The sequence below is a fragment of the Phalangium opilio genome, unplaced genomic scaffold, assembly GCF_054372755.1.
Source record: "Phalangium opilio isolate 3A_F unplaced genomic scaffold, DU_Popi_V2 ptg000217l_1, whole genome shotgun sequence".
Lineage (NCBI taxonomy): Eukaryota > Metazoa > Arthropoda > Arachnida > Opiliones > Phalangiidae > Phalangium > Phalangium opilio.
Window position 1 is genome coordinate 2,505,961 of NW_028324218.1, and position 22,145 is coordinate 2,528,105.

A 22,145-nucleotide genomic window follows, 5' to 3' on the forward strand; every position below is an offset into this window, starting at 1 on the left:
TAGAGTTCAACACGTGTGTGTGTCCGGGACTAGGTGTCAAGGTGTGTGTCTACTGTCTTGCCATGCCTGAATTTTAATTAAACTTTAAAAAAAGTTGAATGAATATAAGTTTTACGCGTATATTAATGCGGTCTCTGTTGTAATTTGTATTCAATGACTTTGGTTTAAGTCTTGTATTGAATATTGTATTGCGTAATGAATAACCATAATTAATTCTGTTAAGAAAGAAATTAAGACATAATTGTCATTAGTTAATAAGTGGTAAGGGAATTAATTTGAATGTAACCATGCAATACCCATGGTATGATGAGAGTGTTAGGCTTTTGGATGACAGCACAAATTTGGAAGACTTACGTAAAGTTGCATTGTATGTACAAAAGTAAGTACCTTTTTAGTTTTTACTACAATCTCTATAAATCCGTGTAATTATCGTACGATAGTTAATTATATTAAACGTATTTAAACGTTAGGGAATCCTTTGAAACTGTCAATATAGTAGTTTCCGAAGAAAAAGTTAAAAAATCGCAACGTTTATCAAATATATTGTACCATTTGTTGTACTCAATTTATAATCGAATTCAACATTACCATGATGATAGTCAAGCTACAATCGTGCCAAATATTAGTCATATAATAGCGGCCCTTTTATCATACGTTAATGATCTACAAATGATTATCGCACGAAAAAAATCAAATTTAACTGAAGAAACATCGAACTTGATTGTTTCAAGAACATTACACTTTTTATCACAATACCCATTTCGAATATGGGATGTTATTCTACAAACTAAATTCTTTAAAAAGAAGTCTGAACTAGCAGCTAAAATACTCAGGTAGGGAGTTGAAACGTCTTTCAAAGAAAATTAGTGTAGGTAATTTTTGTTTTAAATTTATTAATTATATTAGACGATTTTTTATCTGGGCACCGAACAATGTTACGACACCTAAAGAATACATGAAATTAATCGCGGCTGTACGTGTATGGCGTCGATCTTTAGATAAAGAATCACGTTGCGAAGCTGAGAATTATCTATTATCCATAAAACCACCTAAACGTTTCTCTAAATGGTTAAAAAAGAGAAATATAGACAATCTTCCAAAATTAGCGAAGGATTTTACGACAAAAGATATTGTTGATTCATTTTTGCTTCAAAAACTACCGAAAGAAACATGGAATAAATTACTAATGGTAACTTAACCATTATTTATTAAAAGTTACTGTAATTTATTAGTTTCATCTTCTAGATTTTGTCATTTATGTCTGATGATAATGAAGATGATAAACAATTAAATACGAAGTCAGTTGAAGAAACTGACTTAGCTTCTCGAGCTTCACCCAAATTAGAAGCTCAATGTCAATTAGAAACTGCTTTAGACGAAATTACAACGAGTAATTGCGATAAAAGCGTTTACCAAACTCCACTTCCAACAGAAATTGTCGAAATTGACAGTGATGACGAGATATCATTGATAAATGATAAGAATAAAGCTGAATTATCAAAGTTACGGAGTAAAAATTCGACCAAAAAGAGGAAAGGGGTGCAGTTTAATGTTGTAGACATTGTTCCTTCAACTTCCGAATTAAACACTTCAACTTCCGAAATAAACAATTGTACTTCTACCGAAATAAATATTGATGTTTTGTCACAAAGGGGGGAGAAATTTAATGATACTTCTTCAACAATAAACGCGTCACCAAACGGTGAACATGAACACAAATCAAAGAAACGAAAGTCAAAACGTGTTCCTAAAGATACTTTGATTTCAGTTAATGATTTGAATAATGGTGATGTCGCGAATTCAGAACCAGTTACTAAGAAAAAGAAACGAAGTAATAGTGTAGGCCTAGAAACAAGTGACGTAGGTTTGACTTCCCGGGATGAACAACAATCATTGACACATACTGAGGAACCACTTGTAGTTAGTCGAGATAATGTTACTGAAGAAAATTTGGAGGTAGAATCCACGAAGAAACGTAAAAAGAAAAAGAAACGTCAGTCAGATGTTCCTAAAATTGCTGCAAATAAGCAATTGCACTCTGTTCACGAAATTGAAGTAGATCCAATTGAAAACACTGAATACAACAAAGATAAGTCGGCAAACGCAGCTGAAGTTGAATTTGAAGAAGTTCCTTCGTCAAACACTATCTGTAATAATGATATTGACGAAACATCTAGGCCTACAAATAAAACTTTATCGGAAAAAGATGTGGATGAATATTGTTGTAGAACTTTGAACATTTCCAATGGTAATAGTGTAGGCCTAAACACAGATGTAGTTCTTGAACATGAAGAAGTTCGGGTCCGGGAAATTGTTCAAGAAAACGATAATTCAAAATCACCTACAGAGAAAGATTTATTGAATGCATCCGTACATACTGAGGATTTAACGTTCGATAGTTCAAATGTCAGTGATGTTTTCAACGTAAGTGAGCTTAGTGAAGACGAGGGCAGTCCGCGAGTTAGTGTAAATGATTTGCAATTGGCGGTTAGTCCGGAAAAACAGTCACCATTGAAGCAAAACCAACGTAAGATAGACGAAAATGAAAGTAATGAAGCGGAAAAACTAGTTCCAGTCGCGACTTTATCGAAGGAACTTGAAGAAGGAAACTCGCATCTTGATGATACGACGGTAATTGCAACTGAAACTGATCATGTTGAGGAATCTAATAGTACCCAAGAAACTCCGCAAATTTCTGTAAATGTACCAAGCGACGATAGCCATCTTACGGAAGTCCAATTGTCAACTACCATTTCCCAACCTTCTGAAGAAAATTACGTAAATAATTTCACGTCATCACAAACCAGCGTCAAATCCATGGAAGGACCGATTGCGTTCAATCTTTCAGCCAATGTAGATGATACCATCTGCGTGATTACGGAGTATTTTGATAAGTGTCAGACATCGGATGATGAGTTGCCACTTTCGGGTAGACTAAGAATGGATAGTAACTCAAAGACATCGTTAAACATATCAAGATTAACACCGGAAGTTGCGGAAACAGAAATTATAAGTAGTGATCAAGAATCGGAGGAAAACCCAAGTGGAAACATCAGTAAGGAAAATGAAAGTAAATTGCATTTATCAACGAGCGAAGAGAGTAACGACAGTAACCATAAGGAACCGGCACTCGTGACAAAGTGTGTTGACAGCAATGACGTAAACATAGTGTTCCGTTCATGCGAATCATCACCGGACAAAAATAATCCGTCTGAAATTCAATCTGACGTCGTGAATTCGTCTTCTGTCAACTTGAAACTTTCAGATTCAACCAAATCACCTATGATTACTCGGTCTAAAAATGTTTCTTCTACAACAACAACTGTTCAAATTGAACTGCCAACTGAGAGTAATTCCGTTTTGACTTCGCCCAAGAATGTTCCCAAAGATGATATGAGGGATCTCCTATCATCTCCCGGAGAAAATATAGAGCCACCAATACCTTATATTGGCTTTGGTTCAAAGGTTGTAACAAGTCGCGGCGACGTGACCAACGAAAAGGAAAACCATGAATCAGATATTGAATCTGATGTTTTTCAAACACCAACGTCGAGTGACGTATCTGATGACGAAGAGGATAACAAAACTGTTAAGTCTTCAGAAACGATCGAGGAATTGAAAAGACGTGACGAAACTTCTTTAACCAATGAAAGTATTGAACAACAACGACCTTCAAACGTCCTTGAAGTAAATAATATTTCGTGTTCGACACCAATTGTTGCCCGAGATGAAATATCCAGTACTCCTGTATCGGGCAATGCCTTCTCTTTAAAGAAACGCAATCTAATAAATGCAGTTGACGATAGTGACCTTTCGGATGATAGTATCTTACCAGAGAATGACGCTTCAAGCAATAAAACACCATTGAAGAGACGACATTCATTTGTAGATTCTGACGAGTCGTATTCATCTACCAGTACCTTACCTATACCCGATGCCAGAAATAGAGATAAGGATTTCAATGAAACCTTGGATACCAACGCGGCTAACGATGCTTCTGTGAACGAAGACACTGATAGTGGGCCCTCCTCAGTTTCCGATGATAATTTACCAACGGTTAACGAAACTGCAGATACGTCCACGTCAACGAAGAAAACTGCAAGCGTGTACGTTAAACCATGTCCCAAAAGATTCAAACCGAAGCAACTGAAGAAAACCGTTAAACGATCTCTTAAAGTGAATTTAACGCCGATTTCCAAGATACATCTTGAAACTTCGGAATCAAGCGATAATGGACCCAAAGATCAAGCAACTCAAACGTTAATCAGACAAACGTATTTCAAGAAACTTATGCCTGAGATCGGACGCGGGAAGGTTTTGAAATCGCGTGTAACTCCAGCCAAACAGGCAAGGACACGAAGACCATCATCTAGAGCCAAGGATAGTCTTAAACAAAGTTTTTTAAGTACAACTTCCGAGGATGATGCGGGAAACAAGGTGGAAGGTCACAAAGAAGAGGCGGTAATTAGGCCTACTTCAACTCGTAAGATATTAATTAGTTATTTTATTTTTCCAGTGAACTTAATACATGTTTATGTTTTCAGCTTATAATCTGCGTCAAAGGATAAGAACGCCTAAAGTTTGAATCATTTTAATGCATTGAATTTAATGACGTCTACAAATCAGCAAATTGTTTTTGGAATAAATCCACCTTGATCACGAAAAATATATGAAATTGTTAAAATAAATGATTATTTTCTGATTAAAATCATCTTTATCGAAAGATATTCATAGTTATTTAACGTGTTTACAAAATATTTAATTTTCTCGTTATTAACTTTAAATTCCCGGGGTTTGAAGTTGAACAGCCAATGAAAACGGAGGAATTGAAACATGGTGCGAGACATAGACCCAGTTTTTACTTATGAACAGCCTTTTTCCTCCTAATTCTTCTGGCGTCTGCTTAAGGTTGTCTGATTTTTGATTCCGGTTGTTGTTGACTTTGGTCACTAAAGTGTTAATTATTAATTAAAATCAGTTATATTTTTACGAAATTTGATTAATTATTGTATAAAGTATGGCTGGAAGTCGGCTGGAGAAACTCGGAACCATTTTTAAAAGGTAAGAACAGTTTGAACACTGGGGAAGGCTTCCCCAGTGTTCAAACTGTTCTGAGGCGGGCTAATGCTTCCCCGACCCCGGGAAGCATTAGCCCGCCTCACATGTTGACCAAGGCTTAATGGGAATTTGCGCGGTAATTATGAATTTTTAGAGTTACCGGTTTGCTAAGGTCAGGGGCCATGAAAGAGGATGATAAACCAATATGGTACGACGTTTACAAAGCATTTCCACCTAAATACGAACCCTCTTACTCAAGACCAGTTGAATTTAAAGAAATTAATCCAATTTTATATCAAGAGGATGTTATAAGAGCGTTAGTTAAAGACATTTTTTTAATAGATTATAAGCCTATATTGGAATTACAATAATGCTATAATTTAGGCGTTATTACAAAAAATACGGCAATGTTTTTGGATTAGTGGATATGCTGAACCCAAAGTCGGTACCTACAAGTCAAAGGTAAGAATTAAACCTAATATTCTTTACTTTCTAGTGTTAAGCCTAAAATAAAATAGGCCTAAAACTTACCAAGGCTTAGTTAATAACCAAATCTAAATTCAGGCAAAACCAAAATTAGTACCAAACTACCAACTAGTCAAAGTGTTAGGCCTAAAATTCTTAACTTTCTAGTTTCTGCTATTGTTAAGCGGCTTAAGCCTAAAAATAGGCCTTAAACTTACCAAGGCTTAGTAAATGGCCTAACCTAATAAATATTTAATAATAATTGAACCAGATTCCTTAAACAATAGGCGTAAAACTAACCAAGGCTTAACAATAACCTAATAAATATTTAGTAACAACACAGACTGATTGAAAAATAGGCGTAAAACTAATCAAGGCTTAACAATAACCTAATAAATATTTAGTAACGACCCATATTCATACAAAAATAGGCCTAAAACTAACCAAGGCTTAACAATAACCTAATAAATAATTAGTAACAACCCATATTCATTCAAAAATTGGCCTAAAACTAACCAAGGCTTAACAATAACCTAATAAATATTTAATAAAAACCTAGATTCTTTGAAAAATAGGCCTAAAACTAACCAAGGCTTAACAATAACCTAATAAATATTTAATAACAACCCAAGAGCCACAGAGGCTCTTAAAAACCTAAATTGGATGACCCTATCTCAAGAATATGAATATCAGCTATTAGTACTAATGTATAAAATCTATAATAATCAAATGCCAAAGTATATCCTTGATATGTTTCATTTAGTCGATCATAACTATAATACCCGCATAAATCTTAAAACCTTTGTTCTGCCATCAAAATTAACGACAACCAACTTGAAAAGTCTAAAAAACAGGGGAATCCAATCTTGGAATAACTTACCATGTGATATAAAAAATATAGCTAACATTAATGAGTTTAAGAGAGAAGTAAAACAGTATATTTTTAATGTTTAACAATTAATTTAACTAATGGACCCCTTTGTAAACCAGTTTCGACTGAACAGGGATATCCAATAAAGCTTTAATTATTATTATTATATTCACAAAAAAATAGGCCTAAAACTAACCAAGGCTTAACAATAACCCAATAAATACTTAAAAACAACCCAGATTCATTGAAAAATACCAAGAATTACAAGGTAAGGGAATAGAAGGCGATCTTTTTAAAGCAACAGAAGACATTCTAAGAAACGAGGGACTTTTAACACATCCTGATAATAAAGACGACCAATTGGTGAGTGTTAAACATTTTAATATTTTATAACTGCGGGTTAAATACAATACAAAGGGTTAACGATATGGAATTTAATTCCAGAAAAGTGAAATTGATAAACCAATAGAAAGATTAAATACAAAAATATCGGTTTCCGATATTCTTAAAGATTAGAAATTAATTAAATTATATATTAATTAAAATATATTAAGTAGTTTTAAGAATATTGTCTTTTATTCCATTTCTTCCTCAAATTGCGCCTTCATTTCATTGTAATAGTCAATAATTACTTTGCATTCCTCTTTGAGGTTGTAATTGGGGTCATATTTGGTGAACATATCGTAATTAACGTTTTTGCACCAAGACGGTTCTGTTATTTTAGGCTTAGAGTAGTTTTGAGCAGACGACGCTTCGGTGTAATTAAAATTACTCGCGTAGTTTGAGGCGCCGCCGCTTACCTAACCATTTTCTTTAATTAGTTATTTAATTATTTAATTTAAATATGATTGATTAATTAATTAATTTACGTATTGGGGAGGTTCCACTTTGGGTTGTAATTGTTCCAACTCTTTTAATTCTTCTTCAAAGAAACTGTCATCATTCATACAGTCAATTACTTCTTTGGTAATTAGTAACTCCTCAATACCCATTTCCTCATCATCAGAATCGTCCCTTTTAAGTTAATTAACATTAATTTAAACCCTAATTAACTTACTTAATAATTTATTATTAAGACTGTTAGTTACAAATCAAAATTGGGTTTGATTTTTTTGCCGCTGTTATTTCGGTTAGTTGCTACTGAGAAATCCGCCATTTTGTTTTCTTTGTTGTTATTGTTAAGCCTACTTTGGGGTAAGTTAGGCTTAGCGCTGTTTTCGTGATCCCCGCTCCCGCCATTTTCGTCCAATGGACGTTTAGATCTCGGTGTATATTGAAATTGTTCGCGTAAATTTTGCCGCCATTTTTCGTGTTCTTGTTGTTTCTGTTGTGTTTAGTATTTGGGAGGTTATGAAATTGTTATAGTCTGTATGTGTGTCTGTTCGGTTATACCTCGGATTGTTGGGTAACGGTTTTACTCAGTAATGGCGGCAAATTTTTAGTTTGGGCTTTAAATTCATTGACTCTCGCGTTGTTGCCCGGTTGAGTAGGTTGGGAAATTGTTTGTGATGATCCCATTTTACAACAAACATGGCGGCATTTTATTTTATCGAGGCATCGATGGTTGCAAGGCTTAGGAGCTATTTTAATTTATTTAATTTTAATTTTAATTAATTTAATAAGTGATTTTATTTAATTGCGTTAATCTACTTAGTGTTTGTTTGGGTGTAGAGTAATTGTCCCTAATTGAAGCGAAATTCTATGGGTGGGAAGTGTTAAATTTAATTTAATTATAATTAAAGTTAATTATAATTATTTTAATTAATACAACCGTAGTTAAGGGTGCCGGAACTCTAATTGCACCAAAATAAAATGGAATAAATCGGGTATTTATATCCAAACCGACTAAAACCAAAAATAATAATAATAATTATCAAATTACCGTCCTTAAGCCTAACCAAATTAATTAAATTTAATTAAAATTTACCGTAAATCTCGCTAATTAACTGGATATTTAATTCATCCCCGTTTTTAGCCCGTTGAACCTCAATTTTTTTAACCCAATGCCCATTTTTGAACATAATCGCGTCACTAAAGTTTAAAGTTCAAAGTTCAAATTTACAAAGGCTTAGTATGACCGAGGCTTACTTACGTTACACGATGTTTTAAAACCACGTTGTTATCGCAATCCCCAACGATTAAAATCATACTGTGACCAGTTGGGGCCGTACATTTATCCCTAATTAGCTCCAAATTAGTCATTTCGACGGTTAAACACAATCCACATGTTGTGGAACTGTATTTTATGTCCTGTAAAACGGTTATTAGCTAAGCCTTGGCTGCTTTTGGTACTGCTGCTAAAATTAGGGTTAGTTAGATTAGATTTTAGTTACTTGTTCAACTTTGACGTTGTATTTTGGCAAATTTTGAATGGATTCTTTTAAATAAGATCCGAATGGAGGGTGTCTACCCACGTACTAATTGTAAAAAATTAAAATTAATTAGGTTTAAATTAAGCTAAGGTAATTGAAATTTGGTTAGGGTTAGGGTTAAATAGGTCATTACCACTTCAATTTGGCGCGATTCGGTTTCCAAAATCTTTTGAAAAGACGTTAGTCCAGCTTGGACTAACAAATTGGACAAAGCCGGTCCAATTTTGTCAATTTGTTTGGACACGTGTTGGGAATTTTCCCATAATTTTGATTTGAAACATTTTGACAAAATTACGGCGTTTGCTAAAACTTTCCAACCTTTGGGTTCGATTTGAATATATTCCGATAAGCCTTTGCCAAAAGAAAATAATAAAACTTAATTATAATTAAGGGAACTAATTAAGTAATTAATTAATTAGGTTTAATTTACATTTACTAACGCGTTGACCCACTCTTAAAATACGACTTGTATCTTGTGTTTAACTAAACTCGCTTATTGGTAGGCAACCGAATGCGGCTTGAATTAGGCTTAAATTAAATTAAATACAATTAAATTAAATACAATTAAATTTAATTTAAGTATTTAAAATTAATCGTAGGTATTTAAATTATTAGTTAATTTACCAGTTTATTTTCATATCGGGGGATTTAATTCTACCCGTCATTGGAAACCTAATTTATTTTAATTTATTAATAGCAAGAAGTGATATCTATCGTTTATTAGGGAGAAGGTATAAATTTATTCATCCACATTTCTAGCAGCTTTATCTCCAGTCCAAACGTTACGTAGACGTGTTCGGAGTTAATCCCCGCCTCCTCTAAATTACAACCCCCAGCAGCATCTGATTGGTTCTTGAAAACTCGTGCACGTCAGCGCGGCGACGCGAATGAGTACGAAAATTACAGTCATATTTTCCGACTGAGGAGAGGAGGTGAAATAACCCGGGGCCCCCTCCTTTTACGTCCCCCCTTGTATTTTGAAAGGGGGACTATGGCGCGCGCGAATACTTAGGCATCTTATACCTTCTCCCTAATAAACTAGATATCGCTTCTTGTTCATATCTTTATCAGTTTAAATACAGAGGGTAATTATAGCCGGCCAAATTTTTAATTACCTTATTGTTTGACTGTGTCTGTCCTTGTTTAAAGTATTCAATATTTTGCGTTCATTAATTCTTAATTGAACATCCAAAAATTCATTACAATTCGAAAGAATTGTTAACAATTCCTGTAAATTCTCGGAATTTCCAATTTCGTGGAATTTTTTCATCGTGTCATAAGTAACGCAATAACGCGCCATAAGCCTTCCACCCGCTACCATTAACCATAAGTAATTAATAAAGCCCTCTAATTAGTTTGTAATACCATCATAAGTTTATAAGTGATATGTTCCATCCATAAGTATAATATGCACTACCTATACAAGTTCGTAATTACCTCTGAGAGACTTAGAGCAGCTCGAGATAACTAGTTCGAGAAGGAGAACGAGGGGGAGCGAGTCAATTGAAGTCCTAAGTACACTCGGTGGTGGTTAATTAATTTTGCAGCTAGGACCTATTCCATCTAGGTCCTATTTTAGTCCGCATTACTAAGCCCCCTTTGACAGCAGCGCCACCTCACTCACCAGGACCCTCCCTTGCTTCACCTCCTCGAATCTATGACCTACCTCACTCACTCACTCACTTCAAATTCATTACAAGCCTTTCAGTTTGTCATGACCAGATATTAATTAAACAAACTTATGGAAGGAACATATCACTTATAAACTTATGATATAGGCCTACTAATTATTTATTACCAAGGGGTTTTAAATCGTAAAGATTTTCATCCATTTTAATTAAGTTAATGCTAGCTAAGGCGTTTAAATCCTTCCCGCATAAATCTTTAATTATTATTAATTAATTAGTTAGTTATTAATTAATTAGTTTATAATAATTAATTATAATTAAAAATAGGCCAAATTTACCCGTGAGTTTTTGGTCAATTTGCGCGCTATTTAATCCTTCGGAAATTCCTTTTAAGTGATATTATTTAATTTATAGTTATAATAAAATATATATTAATTAAATTTATTTTAATTTAAATTAATTACCGTAATATTGGGGGTTTTTCATGACTCTAATATAAAGAAATGTCGCCTTAATCCATTCCAAAGCAACTTCAAGATCAGTTATAGTTTGAAGGACAATTTCGGCGTTTAAATGCTCAATTAAGTTCTTGTGAAGGCTATTTAAATTAATTATAATTAAGTATAATTAATCCCCCCAGGGTAATTATTAAACTAATTATGTACCTGCTTTCGACTAATTGGGTGCCATTAACCAACTCCTGGTATTTTGGCTGCGATAACGAAGTTTAATTATTTTAATTAATTATATTTAATTTTTTATAATTAGGCTAATTTAATTAGGACCTTTTTGTTAGCTTCCGTCATTATGACAGCTGTGGCTGTGGTATCAAACTGTTAAATAATTATTATTTTATTGGGGGGATTTAATTGCATTGCAGATTAATTAGTTCTTTAATTAATATATGTGCTAATTAGGACTAACTTGCGGTCTTCCGGCTCGACCAATCATTTGTAAGATTTGGGTTTCGGAATATTCCTGGTAGGCCCCCGCGTTGTATTGCATTGTAGATTTAATGACCACTAAATGGGCAGGGAAATTTACCCCCATAGCTAAAGTACTGGTCGAAACTGAAATTAATTTTAAATATTTCACTTAAGTTGGATTGGATTTTTGTCAAAACTAATTATGATAGGTTTATGAAACTTGGTGCAATTACTCTACGGAATATAATCTTTCTGAGGCTATCTTTAATTTTAATCTATGAGGTCGTGTTCAAAAGTTATGACCAATATGAACGAGAAGGGTCGGGAATTTTAATGTTCAATTTTATCCTAATAATTAAAGGCCGATTTTCATGAAACTTGGTACGATTACTCTACGGAGTGTCATCTTTCTAATGGTGTCTTTAATTTTAATCTATGAGGTCGTGTTCAAAAGTTATGACCAATTTGAATAAAAAGCGTCGGTAATTTTAATGTTCACTTTTATCCTAATAATTAAAGGCCGATTTTCATGAAACTTGGTGCGATTACTCTACGGAATGTAATCTCTCTAGCCCTATCTTTAATTTTAATCTATGAGGTCGTGTTCAAAAGTTATGACCAATTTTAATAAAAAGGGTCGGGAATTTTAATGTTCAATTTTATCCTAAATAATTCAAGGCCGATTTTCACGAAACTTGGTGCGATTACTATACCTTATATGCTCTTTCTCATGGTACTATTTATTTCCACGTGAGAGGTCAAAAATTAGTACTTACCTAAAACCATTAGCTCCCCTTGAAGAAAAATCTCTTCGATTTTCTTACGGTCATTCATGTCCAAACCAGCATGATGAAAACCAATTCCTCTCAAAAGCATTTCTATAAAATAAAATTAATCACCACCCACCTAAAGGGTAATTACCCCCAATATGAAATACATCATCATAAATACGTAATTAATTACCTCTTAGCTTATTATCCCTCAGAGTATTTGCAACTTGCGCTAATTTCTGTTTATGTGTCGCATTAGCGACGTATGACGTTTTTTCACCTAAAATTGACGCAGTTTGAACTACGCTTTTTCTAGTTGAACAAAACTATATAGAATATAGTTTAAAAAGTTAACCATATTAGTTAGATACCCTGGAACCCTGGGATTAAGTTTTTAATCATAAGTTTATAAGATATGTATGTTCCTTCCATAAGTTTGTTTAATTAACATATCGCTTATAAACTTATGCTTTAATCTATTAAGTATTTAATTACCACGATGGTTGGTTTATATTCGGAGTATTTTTCAATTACGTTTTGTAATTTGTAACTCAAACTTAAATCAAATTTGAATTCGGAATCTTCCGTTTTTTTATGGTAACCTAAAACTACTCGATTTAAAATCACTGGACGTAACGAGTCATCCATTCTAAGCATTAATTAATGACATAATTAATTTAATTAACATTAATTTAAACCCCTTTTTATCCCATACTTGAAGCTAACTCCAGGTAAGTCTTTTGAACCTAACCATTCCGCGATCTAAAGATTATTTATTATAAATAAAAAAAATGGATTTTGTTTTCTGTCACCCTCCCTTTAAAATTGGGTTTAAAGGTAAACTGAAATGTTAACTTACATCTTCGGCGTTTGGTATTGTGGCCGATACAGCCACAAAGCGAACTGAGGCGTTTTGGTTGCCCTTTAATTTATTTTTCGTCAAGTTGTAATGAACTGTTTTCATTCTTGTTAATACAACCTCCATTGTTGCTCCTCGCGTTGCGTCATTAAGTAGGTGGATCTAATAGCGAGTTTAATTAATTAAAGCCAGGAATACATACAGCTACTAGGAATCATTGCGTCCCCAATATCTCCCAATGATTCCTAGTAGCTGTATGTATTCCTGATTTAATTACGATTAAAGTAAGTAAAATTACAAACCAGGAATACATACAGCTACTAGGAATCATTGCGTCCCCAATATCTCCCAATTATTCCTAGTAGCTGTATGTATTCCTGGTTTAATTACGATTAAATTAAAGTAAGTAATACCTCGTCTATTAAAAACAAAGCTATGTTAGCCACAAATGCAACGTTGTCTCGCCATCTTCTAGTTATGCTATCCCATTTTTCCTTTTTTTTTAATTTAAGCCTAATTAAACCTAAGCCTTGGTTATATTAATTATTTAATTATTTACCGGGGTTGTTAGTATAATGGCGGCTGATTTGAAATCTGAATAATCATTGAAATCACTGTCACCCGTCATTTCAACGCATTGCAAACCGTATTTTCCAAATTTTTGTGACCAATCAGAATGGCGCTCTGAACAAAGAGCTTTTATGGGTGCCACTAATTTTTTTTTATATTTACCGTAATTAATATTTAGTAATTATTAATAATTACTTAATTATTAGGTTAAGTTACTGTAAATTAGTTTGAAAGGTTGTCGGTTTTCACTTTGGTCTAAATCGTGTAAAAATCTAACGATAGCCAGTTCAAAAATAACCGTTTTTCCTGAACCGGTTGGGGCGCAAACAACCAACGGTTTTTCAGTGAAAAATACCTAATTTTTAATTATAATTAACTTAATTTTAATGTTATTATTTGTCGTATTTAAATTACGTCGTTAAAAACTTTAGATTGAACTATGTTAAAATATGGGAAACTCGAAAAAATATCTCTGTATTTTGATGCTATAATTAAGTAGAGTTAAGGATTAGCCAAGGCTTAAAGTTAGGCCTAGTTATTTGTTTTTAAAGGATACGTATGCTGGTAACTGGGATTAAGTTTAGTTGATGATTTCCATCTGTTAAATATGGTTGTTAATATGTTTTAGTGTAAGGAATTATTTGTTTTAATTATTAATTACATTGGATGGGAATGTTAGGCCTATTTAGGCTTAGCTCATTATCTTCCTGAGTCATTTCCGTTTCAGAATCGCTAATTAAACTAATTTCAGGCTCGAAATCAAAGGTTTTCCAAGTGAATGGGTCGTGTTTCTTAGGAAGTTCGTTAGTTTCCCTTCAATTTAATGAGGTTTTTAGAAATATATTTGCCAAGGCTTAAGTAGTAGACAAAGACATACATTTCTTCATCAGACGACAAAAATATATCGTCATCCGATTCTCTACTATCATCGTTTGTTAGTTTAGGATGAAAGTCAAACTCTTCTAAAGTTATTTTATTAGTTTTAATGTTATTTAGTTAATTAATTAATTTAATGAGGTAGGCTTAATTTACCATCAATATCGGGTGGTTTACTTGGCCCCGCTATTTGTGTCATATCAATATCTTCTTTAATAGAAAACACTGAGGCAAAATTATGGGCATCATTTTGACTCGGAGCTGGTTGCAAAGGTCTCCCCATAATCCCTAATTTAATTGAAATTAATGTTTATAAGTTTATCGACACTTTTATTTAAAAACTCCAATATACCATTGGGACCAGTTATGCGACCTGCTTGAAGAACACTTAAATTTGCTTTAGAAAACATGTTTGTTCCCTAATCTAACTTAAAATTAGGTTAAAAAGTATTTTCATATTAGTTATATGCTATTTTCAAAGTTTTAAATTAGGGCGACCTATTACTAAGCCTAATTTTCAATATTAGGCTTAGGGCGGGAAAATTTTAAAATTCGCCGGGTAACATATTAACATCCGGTAGTCCCGGACTCCTAACTTTGTTTGTTCCCTAATTTAAGTTAAAATTAGGTTAAAAAGTATTTTTATATTAGTTATACGCTATTTTCAAAGTTTTAAATTAGGGCGATCTATTACTAAGCCTAATTTTCAATTCTAGTCTTAGGGCGGGAAAATTTTAAAATTCGCCGGGTAACATATTAACATCCGGTAGTCCCGGACCCCTAACCCTAACTCCCAGACTTCCGGTTTCAAAAATCCAAGATGGCCGAAAAGTCGTCGGAAAATTTACTTCGATTTATGTATTTTTTTAAGGTTTTAAATTAATTTAATTTAATGTAGCTATTAAATTTTGTTGAAGGTTTTTAGGTTTACGTATAAAATTGCTGAAAATCGTTAGGTAAAATAAGAATTAAGCTTAAAGTATGTTAAAATGTGACTAACAAGATTGAATATTGGGCGGCATAATTTTTGGGCCTTGGCTACTTTACACTGAAATTTTAATTTTTGCATCACGTCTTCTTCTCTCGTCGTGTAAAGGTAATTTATCTTGTTGACACTTAATGAATAATCAACTCGTTCCTCGCAAATTACGAAATGGCGTTAATTAAGTCATAAAATTACTCAATACCAGCGAAACTGGTTTAAAAACGTACTAAAAAATAAAGAGGCTTATGTTGTTGCGTAATTTCTTATTGAATCCCAGTAACTTCGGTGGTAAATAAAGTTTGGGTATCGGGATCATTTTTAAGTTTGTAAATCGGAAATTTTGGGGTGAATTACGGGAGATTATATTAAATAAAAACTAAAAATGGCCGCGTTGGGGCAACAACCGGCTCAACAACAGCAACAAAGCTCCCAAGATCAGCCAATAACTCAATTAGAATTCCATCAAGCCATGCAAGACTTTAAAACAATGTTTCCCGAAATGGACGAAGACGTTATTGAAGTAGTGTTACGCGCTAATAACGGCGCTGTAGACGCCACTATCGATCAACTTTTAGCTATGAGTACTGACAATGAAAATGAAAAATTAAGGGCGGAATTAGACGCGACGGAAAATGCCGAAGTACCACCCAGATATTCACCAGCAACACCTCCGCCATCTTATCATCAAGCGGTACCTTACGCTCAAAGTCCTTCCCATTCTCCCAGCGTTAATAACGCCGCGTCTCCTCAAACAATGTCACCCATTTTGAGGAGACCCCAAACTCCTCAACAACAACAACCGCCACATCGGTCACCGGTACTTCTGCCACCCTTAGGTTCAACAATTTCAATTTCAACCTTTTCCCCATCAAGTAACAACACACTTTCGCCATCTCCCCTACCACCAGTTACACCCGTTAGCACTTTAACTAGAAATTCGAGCGGTGTCGATAGTCCAAAGTTACCGTTACGCGTAACAAAAAAATGGGAGCCTCCATTATTAGGGCCTTTGCCTCCTACATTTCTCCGGATCATTGATCATGAGGGAAAAAGGGAACATAAGAAGTTAACTCATAGGAAAATTGAAGTTAGTTTGTGTTTAAATTGTAGAAATTTACACGCAAACTAAATATTTCCATGGGTTTTATATGTATGTAGAAAGTTACTGTGTTAAGTTCCGCAATGTTGCAACAACGTATGGAAGAAAATGAAAGGCAAAGACAAATAACTGGTAGGGATGATCCTGAGATTGCGCAGTATTTAGAAGATGAAAGAATCGCGATATTCTTGCAAAATGAAGAGTTTGTGCAAGAATTAAGGCGAAATAAGGAATTTATGACAACTCTAGAAAGAGGTATTTCACTCTCAGTTACAGGCCCTTTAAAGGAAAGGTTCAGGTGGCCTAAATGATTATATCTTAATTAAAAGAATGACTGCTTTTTCTAAATATAAAATGGATTAAATATTAAAATTAATCAATAAAATGAATTATTTCTTATTACAATATGATAATTAGTACATTTAATTAGGCTTAAAAACTATCAAGGACTATTGTGTCGCCATCCGCCATTGCTTTTGTGGCGTCTGCTAGCCCGAACCATGACTTTACTGTACCTCTTTCAGCCTGTGAGAGAATTCAACCAATCACGTAAGGGTGTGAGGGGTTCTGGCTAGCAGACGCCATATACTAAAGCAATAAAATGGCGGATGGCGACACAGTAGTCCTTAATAGTTTTATAGTGAATGGCGTCTGCTAGCCCGAACGCACCTTATCTCTACCTCTCTCTCAGCCTGTAAGAATTCAACCAATCACGTAAGGGTAAGAGGTTCAGGCGTGCAGACGCCACTAAACCAATAAAATGGCGGGGGAATGGCGACACAGTAGTCCTTGATAGTTTTTAATCATGACTAATTAAATGTATGCTAATTATCATATTGTAATAAGAGATAATTTATTGATTAATTTTAATATTTAATTCCTTTTATATTTATTAAAAGAACAATCATACTTTTTAATTAAAGTACAATCAGTTATGGCACTTGAACTTTTCCTTTAACTTGCTTGTAAGCTGAAACGAGACCCGCAATTATTGCAGATTCCGCAATTGCACAAACACAACCTAGAGTCTTACCAACGGGACAAGCTGAGGCTTCAATCCCCGAAACAAGTATTTATAATTCCCTTAAAGGGAGGGTGAAGTAGAAAATCAAGTGATTTTTTATCGATTCTTCTACCAATTTTAAGACCAGCCTGCATAGTGAAACATTCAGGAAATACCAGTTCCGAATGATTTTAAAATTATTTCAAATTAGGTTCAGATTTTAAGTATAATTTTAAACAAGGACTGCCGACCAATCACGTAACGCCCTGCCTTTTTGTTAACAAAATTCTCGTGGCACGTTCTGCGTTAAATGAAATTTATCACGAGATTTGATAAAATTAGGCGCGCGACGTGACAATCGTAGCGCGAGACATGGAGCATGCGTGCCACGAGAATTTTGTTAACAAAAAGGCAGGGCGTTACGTGATTGGTCGGAGGTCCTTGTTTAAAATTATCCTTAAAATCTGAACCTAATTTGAAATAATTTTAAAATCATTCGGAACCTGTATTTCCTGAATGTTTCACTATGCAGACTGGTCTTATAATTAGTAGAAGAATCGATAAAAAATCACTTGATTTTCTACTTCACCCTCCCTTTAAAAACGCGACTGACGCGAAAAACTAGTGGTGTTAAACATGATTCTAATGGGTAGATGAACATCATGATGATGATGATGATGAGTCACCTCCAGGGGGATTAGACGCGTTTCCTTACACTAAAACGCTTCCTCCTTCCGAGGACACTGACGCGGCGTTCAGAGAAAAATTGAAAAATATGGGCAAAGTTTCACGGAGAAAATTTGCCCAATTAGCTAGAATTTTTTCAAGAAGGAAAAGACGGAATTTTAGACAAATGTATCCTTTTATTGTTCAATCAATCAATCAGTTATTGTTTGTTTGTTTGTGTATTTATTTATTTATTTATTTGGCTTAACGATGTCCTGATTAATGTATAAAGATTGGGGGAAGGGGCCAATCCATCCAGGGATAATTTATTGTTGCATGAAGATGAGTATTCAGAGTTATCGGAGGAGGAACACGAAGCTGATCTCAGTAAAGATGATACGTGGAATAGTCACGTAAGTTTTTTTGTTCTGTTTGTTTTTGCTACTTTTTGGTTTTTTGGGGGGGGGGGGTTCTCGCGTTGGGTTATTGTTGTTTATTAGAGTTCAATATGCTGATGTTTGTTTTTGTTTTTTATTCATGCCTACAGAAGTAAATTGTAAGGTAAAAGTATGTTGTGTACCTACCTTAGTTTTCTTCAATTATTTGGGAAGAAATCTTAATTTTTTTTTTCAATTATTTGGGAAGAAATATTCATTTTGTTCAATTATTTGTGAAGAAATCTTCATTTTCTTCAATTATTTGTGAAGAAATATTAGTTTTCTTCAATTATTTGTGAAGAAATCTTCATTTTTTTCAATTATTTGGGAAGAAATCTTTATTTTGTTCAATTATTTGAGAAGAAATCGTCATTTTGTTCAATTATTTGTGAAGAAATCTTAATTTTGTTCGATTATTTGGGAAGAAATCTTAATTTTCTTCAATTATTTGGGAAGAAATCTCAATTTTCTTCAATTACTTGAGAAGAAATCTTCATTTCTTTCAATTATTCAGGAAGAAATTTTCATTTTCTTCAATTATTTGGGAAGAAACTTTAATATTGTTGAATTATTTGTGAAGAAATCGTCATTTTCTTCAATTATTTGCCAAGAAACCTTCATTTTGTTCAATTATTTGCCAAGAAACCTTCATTTTGTTCAATTATTTGTAAAAAAATCTTCATTTTCTTCAATTATTTGTTTAAAAATATGAATTTTCTTCAATTATTTAAGAAAAAATATGAATACTCTTCAATTACTCAGTTGACTAAATTGTAAATACCCTTATAATTGCAGCTGGATTTCAGTCCCAGAAGCACTAGTTCCATTGTCAGTGTAACTGCCAGCACCACTACCACCACCACCACCACTACCAGCAACGGAACAACAAACTCTGGATTAGACCACAGGCCTTTAAACCGAGAAATATTATAGGACGGTAAATTATACAACCCTTTCTTTCTTTTTTATTTTTTAATTTCTTTCTATCGTTCGTTACTCTTTACTTTAAAAAAAAAAAAACTATAAAACGGACTTTGAAACAATTAAAAATTTAGCCAATTGTGGGTGGGGATCCGAACTTGAAGCTTTAAGTGTTTAAATTATAAACAAACAAACAAACAAACAATATTTGTTTGTTTTTAAGTAAGGAAACAAATATTCTAGGTGTCTTAAAAATATACAACAGATTTTACAACAAAAAAAGGTTCTGAAATTAATTTTCAAAATGTTATAGCTAACGTATGCTTTAGTAACCAAATGATGAAGTTCTCTAAAAAAAATCATATCTTTGTGCCAACACCGTTAACAAAATTTACGCTCTCTAACTTGTTGGTCCAATTGCGCAAGTTTTTACACGTTTTTGCAAAAATTGAAATTTTTTTTTTTGTTTTTGCAAAAATTGAAATTTTTTTTTGTTTTTGCAAAAATTGAAATTTTTTTTTGTTTTTGCAAAAATTGAATTTTTTTTGGTTTTTGCAAAAATTGAATTTTTTTTTGTTTTTGCAAAAATTGAAAAAAAATTTTGTTTTTGCAAAAATTGAAATTTTTTTGTTTTTGCAAAAATTGAATTTTTTTTTGTTTTTGCAAAACTTCAGAAACGTTTTTGCAAAAATTAACAATCGTTTTTTCAATTTTAAGAGATTATTTTATATCATGTTTATTTATTTCAATCTTTGCATGGTACTTGCTACCTCTTTTTCTTTTTAATTTAATCAGTTTTTAATTTTAGCTTTAATTGGGGTGATCACTAATTAATATTATCTAGAATCTCAATTTAGTAATTAACTAAATTAATTAATTCACTTATGAATCTTGATACAAAGTCACTTGGATTCAATTTAAAAAAAGATAAAACGTTGGTGGGATGGGATGGATGGTTTAAGTTTTTTAAATTCTAGGTTTTTTAAAACTAAAAAATAAGGAAAACTGTTTGAGGGAAATTTTTCAAAGTCTATTTTTCTTTATTCGGGAATCGTCCTAAAAGTTGATGAGGGTTTTAATTATATTATAATTAGGTACGGAGGTCGCGATTAGATCTTTAATATGATACAAAGATCACGGAAATCGGACTATTATTAAGAAAGTTATGACTAATTTTAAAAAGTTTTTTAAAAAAATTTAAAATTAGTTGTATTTTCTTTAAAAATAGTCCGATTTTAACGTTCTTTGGTTTCATTTTGAAGTAATTTTAAGCTGTATTCGAATCTTTACTAATATTACTTACCTTAATTGAACTTAACCTTTTAATTATACTTTAACCTTTAATTGTATACTAACAAATCAAAGTTTTCCCCCTAACTAAATTATGACTTAATTACTTAAAAGAAATTTTATCGAATCTCGGGACGGTGAATTTAAACGCTAATTCTATTGCGTTTAAAAGAAATTCTCAAATATTTGAGATTATTAATTAAGATTTGAAGAGTTAATTAATGCGAGAGACATTAAAACATTTTTAAAAAGCCGAGAAAAATGTTTAGGAAAACGTAAGGAAATTTTGTAAACTATACATGTAATATATCTACGTTCAAAAAAGGGGTAGGATTTGAAACTTAAAAAATTAAACTTAATTATCGTATTATAATTAAGGGACAATTTTTAAAAAAAGATTGCCAATGCGAAAGTGGGGATCAGATGCGAAATATAAATGATATATAACAATTTAATTTAATCTAAATGTTTAGGAAGTTTAATAATTAACAAACAAATCTAGTAGATTAATGCCTTTGTAAAGGAAAAAACAAACAAACATGTACAACGTGTGGGTAATATTGATTATTTTCAATTGCGTTTGAGTTAATTGGGTTGGTTTTTTTTAATGGTATTACGGAATTTTAGTTTTTAAGGATGGATTCTATAGATTAAGGTATGGGCTTCAAAATGAGACCGGTTACGTCAAAATCGGTCCATTATTAAGAAAGTTACCGCCAATTTTAAAAACATTTTGAAAAAAAAATACTTTTCAAAAACGTTATATAACTTTTTAAGTTATGGGCCGATTTTGACGTTTCTGGTGTCATTTTAAAGCTCTTAACCGGTTCTAACATAAATCCTTAACATGAATGTGCCATAACATGCTATTAATTAGTTTTAAGTTCTTAATCATTTTTCCCGCGTCCTCCCTAGTCAAGATAATTTCAGTTTAAAATACTGAAACATTAAATAGGCAATGCTAGTCAATGCTTATATAGTATTCAAGAATCTAATTTCGGGTGTTAATTTTTAATTAATGGGGCAATTTACAGCGTTAATTTTTTATATGTGAAGTTAATTTTTTTTAAATATACACCCTTGCGAAGTATTTTTAATGCAAAAACTTGTGTTCGGTAATAACATTGTTTTACCAAAGAAATTCAATTGTAATACGATAGAATATACATAACCCAAAACCCTGAAAAAAAACAAACAAACATTAAAACTTGTACCTTGGAATTTATCTTCCCAGGAATGTTTTCTTTGTGATGGTGGTAAAATTCCCAAAACATTTTATCCTACCTTGAAACCTAGGTCCAAAAATGATTTTTTTTTAAAAACCTGATTATCTCGGGTTCTAGTTGACG

General features: G+C 32.8%; 6 protein-coding genes across 7 annotated transcripts; 3 read left to right on the plus strand and 3 right to left on the minus strand.

Annotated features, from left to right (window-relative positions):
* The first annotated feature begins 17 nt into the window (after window positions 1-17).
* LOC149615614 (uncharacterized) lies at window positions 18-4,723 on the plus strand. Its single transcript, XM_089857488.1, has 5 exons — window positions 18-379; window positions 471-833; window positions 907-1,189; window positions 1,246-4,483; window positions 4,545-4,723. The coding sequence occupies exons 1-5, from the start codon at window positions 288-290 to the stop codon at window positions 4,583-4,585; spliced, it is 4,017 nt and encodes a 1,338-aa protein (XP_089713614.1). The 5' UTR covers window positions 18-287; the 3' UTR covers window positions 4,586-4,723.
* A 146-nt stretch (window positions 4,724-4,869) lies between these two features.
* Window positions 4,870-6,945, plus strand: mRpS23 (mitochondrial ribosomal protein S23). 2 transcript variants are annotated; one of them, XM_089857489.1, is made up of 5 exons: window positions 4,870-5,061; window positions 5,213-5,374; window positions 5,443-5,520; window positions 6,634-6,757; window positions 6,839-6,944. In XM_089857489.1, exons 1-5 carry the CDS (start codon window positions 5,018-5,020, stop codon window positions 6,908-6,910), a joined length of 480 nt encoding a protein of 159 aa, XP_089713615.1. In that variant the 5' UTR covers window positions 4,870-5,017; the 3' UTR covers window positions 6,911-6,944. The 2 variants fall into 2 exon arrangements, with proteins under 2 accessions (XP_089713615.1, XP_089713616.1); XM_089857490.1 differs by having other exon boundaries at window positions 4,871-5,088; window positions 5,147-5,374; window positions 6,839-6,945.
* Window positions 6,946-7,780: 835 nt separating this feature from the next.
* Window positions 7,781-8,641, minus strand: LOC149615616 (putative ATP-dependent DNA helicase HFM1). The gene is made up of 5 exons (XM_089857183.1): window positions 8,487-8,641; window positions 8,322-8,425; window positions 8,166-8,239; window positions 8,045-8,093; window positions 7,781-7,974 (listed from the first exon to the last, which is right to left on the minus strand). The coding sequence occupies exons 1-5, from the start codon at window positions 8,594-8,596 to the stop codon at window positions 7,781-7,783; spliced, it is 531 nt and encodes a 176-aa protein (XP_089713309.1). The 5' UTR covers window positions 8,597-8,641.
* Window positions 8,642-10,553: 1,912 nt separating this feature from the next.
* Window positions 10,554-13,107, minus strand: LOC149615617 (putative ATP-dependent DNA helicase HFM1). Its single transcript, XM_089857184.1, has 11 exons — window positions 12,950-13,107; window positions 12,806-12,852; window positions 12,586-12,739; window positions 12,284-12,416; window positions 12,097-12,198; window positions 11,319-11,464; window positions 11,180-11,227; window positions 11,060-11,106; window positions 10,859-10,992; window positions 10,733-10,780; window positions 10,554-10,648 (listed from the first exon to the last, which is right to left on the minus strand). The coding sequence occupies exons 1-11, from the start codon at window positions 13,073-13,075 to the stop codon at window positions 10,554-10,556; spliced, it is 1,080 nt and encodes a 359-aa protein (XP_089713310.1). The 5' UTR covers window positions 13,076-13,107.
* A 973-nt stretch (window positions 13,108-14,080) lies between these two features.
* Window positions 14,081-14,818, minus strand: LOC149615618 (uncharacterized). The gene is made up of 3 exons (XM_089857598.1): window positions 14,552-14,818; window positions 14,397-14,481; window positions 14,081-14,332 (listed from the first exon to the last, which is right to left on the minus strand). The coding sequence occupies exons 1-3, from the start codon at window positions 14,676-14,678 to the stop codon at window positions 14,173-14,175; spliced, it is 372 nt and encodes a 123-aa protein (XP_089713724.1). The 5' UTR covers window positions 14,679-14,818; the 3' UTR covers window positions 14,081-14,172.
* Window positions 14,819-15,190: 372 nt separating this feature from the next.
* Window positions 15,191-22,021, plus strand: LOC149615619 (CUE domain-containing protein 1). Its single transcript, XM_089857595.1, has 6 exons — window positions 15,191-16,467; window positions 16,539-16,734; window positions 17,477-17,548; window positions 18,136-18,337; window positions 18,441-18,561; window positions 19,381-22,021. The coding sequence occupies exons 1-6, from the start codon at window positions 15,763-15,765 to the stop codon at window positions 19,516-19,518; spliced, it is 1,434 nt and encodes a 477-aa protein (XP_089713721.1). The 5' UTR covers window positions 15,191-15,762; the 3' UTR covers window positions 19,519-22,021.
* Window positions 22,022-22,145: the final 124 nt, after the last annotated feature.

What these genes read in the sequence shown, in the direction of transcription:
- LOC149615619 (XM_089857595.1), top strand. Translation starts at nt 15,763, where the DNA reads ATGGCCGCGTTGGGGCAACAACCGGCTCAACAACAGCAACAAAGCTCC. An exon ending in TATGACAACTCTAGAAAGAG is followed by an intron (nt 16,735 to 17,476) that starts GTATTTCACTCT and finishes CAATTATTGCAG; the next exon opens with ATTCCGCAATTGCACAAACA. An exon ending in AGACGGAATTTTAGACAAAT is followed by an intron (nt 18,338 to 18,440) that starts GTATCCTTTTAT and finishes TAATGTATAAAG; the next exon opens with ATTGGGGGAAGGGGCCAATC.
- LOC149615614 (XM_089857488.1), top strand. Translation starts at nt 288, where the DNA reads ATGCAATACCCATGGTATGATGAGAGTGTTAGGCTTTTGGATGACAGC. An exon ending in GTTGCATTGTATGTACAAAA is followed by an intron (nt 380 to 470) that starts GTAAGTACCTTT and finishes TTTAAACGTTAG; the next exon opens with GGAATCCTTTGAAACTGTCA. An exon ending in CTAGCAGCTAAAATACTCAG is followed by an intron (nt 834 to 906) that starts GTAGGGAGTTGA and finishes TAATTATATTAG; the next exon opens with ACGATTTTTTATCTGGGCAC.
- LOC149615617 (XM_089857184.1), bottom strand. Translation starts at nt 13,075, where the DNA reads ATGGAGGTTGTATTAACAAGAATGAAAACAGTTCATTACAACTTGACG. An exon ending in CAATACCAAACGCCGAAGAT is followed by an intron (nt 12,853 to 12,949) that starts GTAAGTTAACAT and finishes AATAATCTTTAG; the next exon opens with ATCGCGGAATGGTTAGGTTC. An exon ending in AGGGGAGCTAATGGTTTTAG is followed by an intron (nt 11,465 to 12,096) that starts GTAAGTACTAAT and finishes AATTAATTTCAG; the next exon opens with TTTCGACCAGTACTTTAGCT.
- LOC149615618 (XM_089857598.1), bottom strand. Translation starts at nt 14,678, where the DNA reads ATGGGGAGACCTTTGCAACCAGCTCCGAGTCAAAATGATGCCCATAAT. An exon ending in TAAACCACCCGATATTGATG is followed by an intron (nt 14,482 to 14,551) that starts GTAAATTAAGCC and finishes AAATAACTTTAG; the next exon opens with AAGAGTTTGACTTTCATCCT. An exon ending in TTGTCGTCTGATGAAGAAAT is followed by an intron (nt 14,333 to 14,396) that starts GTATGTCTTTGT and finishes ATTAAATTGAAG; the next exon opens with GGAAACTAACGAACTTCCTA.
- LOC149615616 (XM_089857183.1), bottom strand. Translation starts at nt 8,596, where the DNA reads ATGACTAATTTGGAGCTAATTAGGGATAAATGTACGGCCCCAACTGGT. An exon ending in GTTTTAAAACATCGTGTAAC is followed by an intron (nt 8,426 to 8,486) that starts GTAAGTAAGCCT and finishes TTTAAACTTTAG; the next exon opens with TGACGCGATTATGTTCAAAA. An exon ending in TTCCGGCACCCTTAACTACG is followed by an intron (nt 8,094 to 8,165) that starts GTTGTATTAATT and finishes TCCCACCCATAG; the next exon opens with AATTTCGCTTCAATTAGGGA.
- mRpS23 (XM_089857489.1), top strand. Translation starts at nt 5,018, where the DNA reads ATGGCTGGAAGTCGGCTGGAGAAACTCGGAACCATTTTTAAAAG. An exon ending in CAAGAGGATGTTATAAGAGC is followed by an intron (nt 5,375 to 5,442) that starts GTTAGTTAAAGA and finishes GCTATAATTTAG; the next exon opens with GCGTTATTACAAAAAATACG. An exon ending in TCGGTACCTACAAGTCAAAG is followed by an intron (nt 5,521 to 6,633) that starts GTAAGAATTAAA and finishes AAAACAACCCAG; the next exon opens with ATTCATTGAAAAATACCAAG.